General features: G+C 37.8%; 1 protein-coding gene across 3 annotated transcripts in view; it reads left to right on the plus strand.

Annotated features, from left to right (window-relative positions):
- The window catches only part of HERPUD2 (HERPUD family member 2), a 173131-nt gene extending 167342 nt beyond the window's left edge, over nucleotides 1–5789 (plus strand). For all 3 annotated transcript variants that reach the window (XM_055293436.2, XM_055293434.2, XM_055293435.2), the window contains 4 exons: nucleotides 34–156; nucleotides 3007–3330; nucleotides 4030–4147; nucleotides 4612–5789. In XM_055293436.2, the coding sequence (XP_055149411.1) occupies nucleotides 34–156; nucleotides 3007–3330; nucleotides 4030–4147; nucleotides 4612–4773 (727 nt within the window). In that variant the 3' untranslated portion in view covers nucleotides 4774–5789. The remainder of the gene's footprint in view (nucleotides 1–33; nucleotides 157–3006; nucleotides 3331–4029; nucleotides 4148–4611) is intronic.
- Nucleotides 5790–6000: the final 211 nt, after the last annotated feature.

A 6000-nucleotide genomic window follows, 5' to 3' on the forward strand; every position in this document is an offset into this window, starting at 1 on the left:
GCATTAAAAGAGCTCATTATTTATTTCTTGCAGAAATGTAGACAACCAGTTTCCTGGGCAAGCTGCTCCACCTGGATTCCCAGTGTATCCCGCATTTAGCCCACTGCAGATGCTGTGGTGGCAACAGATGTATGCTCATCAGTATTATATGCAGTAGTAAGTTATTCTGAGTTCATTTTTTAAGTTACTCACTGTGTTATTTGCTTTATTTTCTTTTTATCCTAAGTAAGTTGATTTGGCATTTCATTTGTTTGTGTATTTAATGTTGTTTTGACTAAAGGAAAAAGGGTTCACCTCCAGTTCACATGAACTAACCCTGCCCTTGGGTCCTCCCTGTCTTCCCTAATTACATTTAGCAGTATTCAGATTTTTAATATAACATTTTATAAATTAAAGAGGAGAAAACTTAGGAACGTTTCACTGGAAGGCAGTACATGAAAAGTTAGTCAAATGAAAAAAGGAATAGAATCATGTCAGGGAGGCCATAGCTTATGTAGGGCTCAAGTGCAGCTAATATGCTTACTTGACTCTCAGAATTTAGTCCGTTTTGATTCTAGTCAGCATGGAACAATCCTAGCATTGAGGACAGTTTCTCAGCCTTCATTCTCCTCAACTCATTCTGCATTCATTTAACATTGATTAGCTTCTCTTACCATTCTCCTCTCCTTATTTCTGTGATTCTTTTGTCTTCCATATCTTTTTTATCTTTCTGATCACTCTTTCTGGGTCCTTTAATAGCTCATTTTATTAACATTTCTTTCTCAGTTCATCACATATTTGTTACTACGTGCTTCTCAGCACTCATAGTCGGTAGAGAGGACGGGATTTAGTTGTGGGGGTAGTTCTCTTGGATTTCTTTTTTGCATGGTCTTAGTTGTTAGCTCTCTGTGGATGAATCCTGGTTCTTCATCTCCTGTGCTTCATCCTGTGTCTCTGCTTTATTGTTGGAAGATTTCCATAGGGGAATGAGCCTTTACCTCAAATTCAGTACATCTAACATTCGATTCCTCTGTTCTTTAAGTGTCTTCTCCTTTCTCACTTCTTCGTCAGTGATACTAGCTCTCTTCTTATTACCCATTAACCATAAACAGCTTTGATTCTGGCTTCTGTTATTCCTGAAAGCAGTATTTTATGAAGATGAGTTAATAGAGCTTTTGTCCTACCCCATATGCTACCTCCAATGTTTCACCCACATCTTTTCTCATTCTAAGTCCACTTGACTTCAATAGCTCTTTCTCCTTTTAGTCTTTTTACTGTATTTCCTTATACTACTGCTGGGTTACATTTCTTTCTTTCTTTTTCTTTCTTTCTTTCTCTCTCTCTCTCTTTTTTTTTTTTTTGAGACAGAGTCTCACTCTGTTGCCCAGGCTAGAGTGCAGTGGCATAATCTTGGCTCACTGCAACCTCCGCCTCCCGGGTTCAAGTGATTCTCGTGCCTCAGCCTCACAGTAGCTGAGATTACAGATGTGTGCCACCACACCTGGGTAATTTTTGTATTTTTAGTACAGACGGGGGTTTTGCCACATTGGCCAGGCTGATCTTGAACTCCTGACCTCAAGTGATCCATCTGCCTGCCTTGACCACCCAAAGTGCCGGGATTACAGGCATGAGCCACCATGCCCGGTTTGCCAGGTTACATTTCTTAATACATAATTAAGTCAGTCATTCCTGCAGCCACCCAGATATCCTCTGATTCTCTTGCCCACTGTGAAGTCTACATCCTTGTCCTTCCTCCAGACCTTTCCCCATAAAGCTAAGCTGCTTTATGAACCTCATATCCTAAGGCTCTCTTTCATAAGCCCTTGGCTCCAGGCAGGATGTTCATACCTTACATGTTGCCATGGTAATGGTTATCATTTGAGTGACTGCTTTGTGCTCAGTACTCTGCTGGATGCTGTACCCCACCTTGTCTCGTTTGTGAACCTCACAAGAACTGTGTAAGATAAAGGGGGCTTATTATGCTTGCTGCTAAATCATATACTCCTATGTGCATCATTTAACTTCAGAGCCTCAGTTTCTCCCCTTTAAAGTAACTCACCTGTGTATCAGAATATTCATGAAGTAGGAAGTGTTTTCTAAACTAAAAAGCCCTATGCAGATACAAGGTATTAGCATACTGCCTTAAATAGGATTTTGTAGCCTGGGAACCATTTATTTAACTTTCCTGTGCTCTCTTGATTGTTAACTTCTTATTGTAGAAAAATTTAAAAACATAACAAGGTAGAGTAGTAAAAGGAATCCATGTGTACCTATCACCCAGCTTTGATATTTATCAATTCATGTCAGTCTTATTTTACAACTTTCTTCCTTCTGTTGGATAATTTAAAGCAAATCCAAGATATATTATCACTTTACTGGGAAATTTATTCTTTACTGGGAAATTTTAAGCAATCAAATTATAAGCAAACCTCAGAATCACAATTCTTTCTAACTTGACAAGGATCAGTGGTCCCCAGTTGGAGTTCTTCCAAATCAGTATTGGGGTGAAAGGGTTGTTATCTGAGATGTATTTAGGATTTTAGGATACTGATACAAATCATTTATCACTGACAGTAAACACACAGTATAATAATAGTATATATTTTTAGACAAGTCTTTCAAAACATGGGTCTGAGGAAGAGGTAGGTGGTGAGCTTGGGAGTATTCATCCCACATAGAATAACAAAAGGGGGCATTCATGAAAAGGTTTGGACATCTCATTAGCTTATAAGGTAATTGATTGAAAGAGAGAGGAGTGGTTAACATGGCTGCTCTCACGTCTTTTGCCTTCCCCTGTCATCTTACACTACCAGGCTGAGAGAACATCCTTTCCTGTGCGACATCTACCATCAACCTTGGCTCCACTTTTCCATTGGAATTTGTGCTTACCTAAGAAATGTGGTACAGGAGTTGGGATATTCCATATTAGGTTTATGAAAAATACATATAGCTCCCCAAGAAGTTTAAAAAAATATGGTATGGTAAAATTTTTTTTCTTTTTAATATTTATTTTGGTGACTATTTCAGTCAAGCTGCAGTTTCAGCTCAGGCCACATCAAATGTCAACCCAACCCAGCCTACTACTTCACAGCCTCTAAATTTGGCACATGTTCCTGGAGAAGAACCCCCACCAGCTCCAAACCTAGTGGCCCAAGAAAATCGACCCATGAATGAGAATGTTCAAATGAATGCACAGGGAGGTCCAGTACTAAATGAAGAAGACTTCAATCGAGACTGGCTAGACTGGATGTACACGTTCTCACGAGCTGCGATTCTCCTTAGCATTGTATACTTCTATTCTTCTTTTAGTCGGTTTATCATGGTAATGGGAGCCATGCTACTGGTTTATTTGTGAGTGATGTTCATTAACTTTTTGTGGTTTAATTTCTGAAACTGTTCAGCACAGAATCTGGTGTAGGGTAGTCTGTTGTGAATGTTGAGTGAAGGAATATGAATGCTGGGCTTTAGATATCTGGCATGTTTTTGATGCCAAAAGCAAGGGCAGGTTTTGTTAAGTGAAAATGTTTATCAGAATTATTTAGAAGCAGATTTTTTGTTTACTGTATTTTATAAAAGTTGTTCATTCAGTGAGACATACTCTATCCATTATTTCGAACTTAAGAAGTGTATGATGCACTCCTGCATAAGGTCGTCCTCTTTCATTAGAATTACCAGTATTAAGTCTTATAGGTATAAGCCAGATTTTTTTCATAAGTAGACTGTTTTTCCACTGCTCCCTTGTCTCCAAGGCGCAAACAAATATCTAAGTTGTATTTCATTTTGAAAAATACCAGAAAAGACTTATGATACCTGATATGTTTTAATAACTAACATAGAGCCAGTGAAGTCCATGATAGAGATTTGGGTTGGTTTTGTTTTGCTGTCATTGCTTTGAAAAGGGTAGTTCCCTGTCCCGAAGTGGGAGATTTGGTCTTTTTATTTATTATAGTTCTAATCATTTTTCTCTTATAGGACACTAATAACATTTTATAGTGTTACAAATAAAAACAACTGTGACTTATTTTATTTTCTCTTTATTTTACTGACCAGACACCAAGCTGGATGGTTTCCTTTTAGGCAAGAAGGAGGTCATCAGCAGGCTCCCAACAATAATGCCGAAGTTAACAATGATGGGCAAAATGCAAACAACTTGGAACTTGAAGAAATGGTATGTGATTGAAGCTTTTGTATACTTAAGATACTGAGATTTTTCCCAGCATGGTATGGTACCAACATGATGAAAGAATGTTGGATGTTCCATAAGTATTTGTGAAATGGCACATGAAAGAAAGCTAACATATAAATTGTGGTGGTTTCATTTGGGAGAACTTAGAATATTATACCGAATCAGTCATATATTATAACTAAATGGGAAGAAGTAACTTTTTTTTTCTTGAAAATAGCCTAGAAATAAAATTATACACATGGTAAGAATTTATTGTATTGCATTGGCAGTTGTCCCCTTTAAACTGGAACAGTGAGGAATTTATCAATTTTGGCTTTAAAGATTTCTAATGACCACATACATACCACTTCATATTCCTTTGTTCTACAAAGAATTTAACTGTCTTCTATTATGAGCTAATGCTCGTTCACATCACTCAGGAGTATGTTTCTTGTTTTGCTTGAAAGGAGCGTCTTATGGATGATGGTCTTGAAGATGAGAGTGGAGAAGATGCAGGTGAAGATGCCAGTGCAATTCAAAGGCCTGGATTAATGGCTTCAGCTTGGTCTTTCATCACCACCTTCTTTACTTCACTAATACCAGAGGGACCTCCCCAGGTTGCCAATTGACCTGAAAAACTGTGCCAGCTACAAGGAGAGTCTGACTTTAGGAAAGTGATTTAAATAACAGTGCAATTTCAAACAAATTTATAACTTTCTTTTGATCATCATGTACAGAGGTGTTTTTTTTCTTTAGGCTTCTCATGCATATGAATATTTTAAGCACAAATGGACTACTAAATGTCTGATTTTTTTTTTTTTTTTTAAGATCCTAACAGAACATAGCGTAACAATATTGGTCTTCCAGGTGTTACTCATTTCAATTACGTGTAGTATACCAGGACAGACCTATTTTCATGTCTTATTTCTTTAAAGAGCTGCTTCATTGGCCGGGCGCCATGGCTTACGTCTGTAATCCCAGCACTTTGGGAGGCCGAGGCAGGAGTTCGAGACCAGCCTGGCAAACATGGCGAAACCCCGTCTCTACTAAAAATACAAAAAAATTAGCTGGGTGTGGTGGCACACGCCTGTAATCCCAGCTACTGGGGAGGCTGAGGCAGGAAAATGCCTGAACCCAGGAGGCAAAAGTTGCAGTGAGCCGAGATTGGGCCACTGCACTCCACCCTGGGCAACAGAGTGAGACTTGGCCTCAAAAAAAAAAAAAAAAAAAAAAAGAGCTGCTTCACATAAAAATGTCTATAGCTAGTAGCCCAGCCCTTTAATGTTTAATTTGAATAAATATATCTATTTTCTGTGAATTATCTCGACAGTTTTAAACAGAATGACCTCATAGTTTTTGAAAAGAATTATTATTTACCTAAAATGTGCTAGTAGCATCTTGCCCAGCCATAAAGCAATAAACTTCTCAGTAATCTTAATTTTGACATTTGAATAAATAATGGAAACTTTCTATTTTAAGGGCATGTATCCCATCAATTGGAATCAGTACCTTAACAGAAAAAGGCAGCTCTTCAATGGAATTAACATGACATAAAATGTTTGATATAGGCAGTACTTTTATAAAAAAAAGATATGCTGGAAATTGCTCCGTGTAATTTTTTAAATAAAAAGTCAATTATGGTAAACAGTTTTATGGGATATTCGTTCAAACTCTTCACCCATTACATGCAAAAATTTATGTAAATTTTAGTAGTTGTTTGGAAGGGTTGCTGAAGTCTTAAAGGTCATTTACACCTCTTTCCATTCCAGATGGATATCTCCTAGTTAGATTGTCTGAAACCTCATTAGTTTATTTAAAAATCCCTGTGAAAGCTTTTCTCGGGGGGTGGAGCCAAG

This window comes from Symphalangus syndactylus, chromosome 9 (genome assembly GCF_028878055.3).
Source record: "Symphalangus syndactylus isolate Jambi chromosome 9, NHGRI_mSymSyn1-v2.1_pri, whole genome shotgun sequence".
Lineage (NCBI taxonomy): Eukaryota > Metazoa > Chordata > Mammalia > Primates > Hylobatidae > Symphalangus > Symphalangus syndactylus.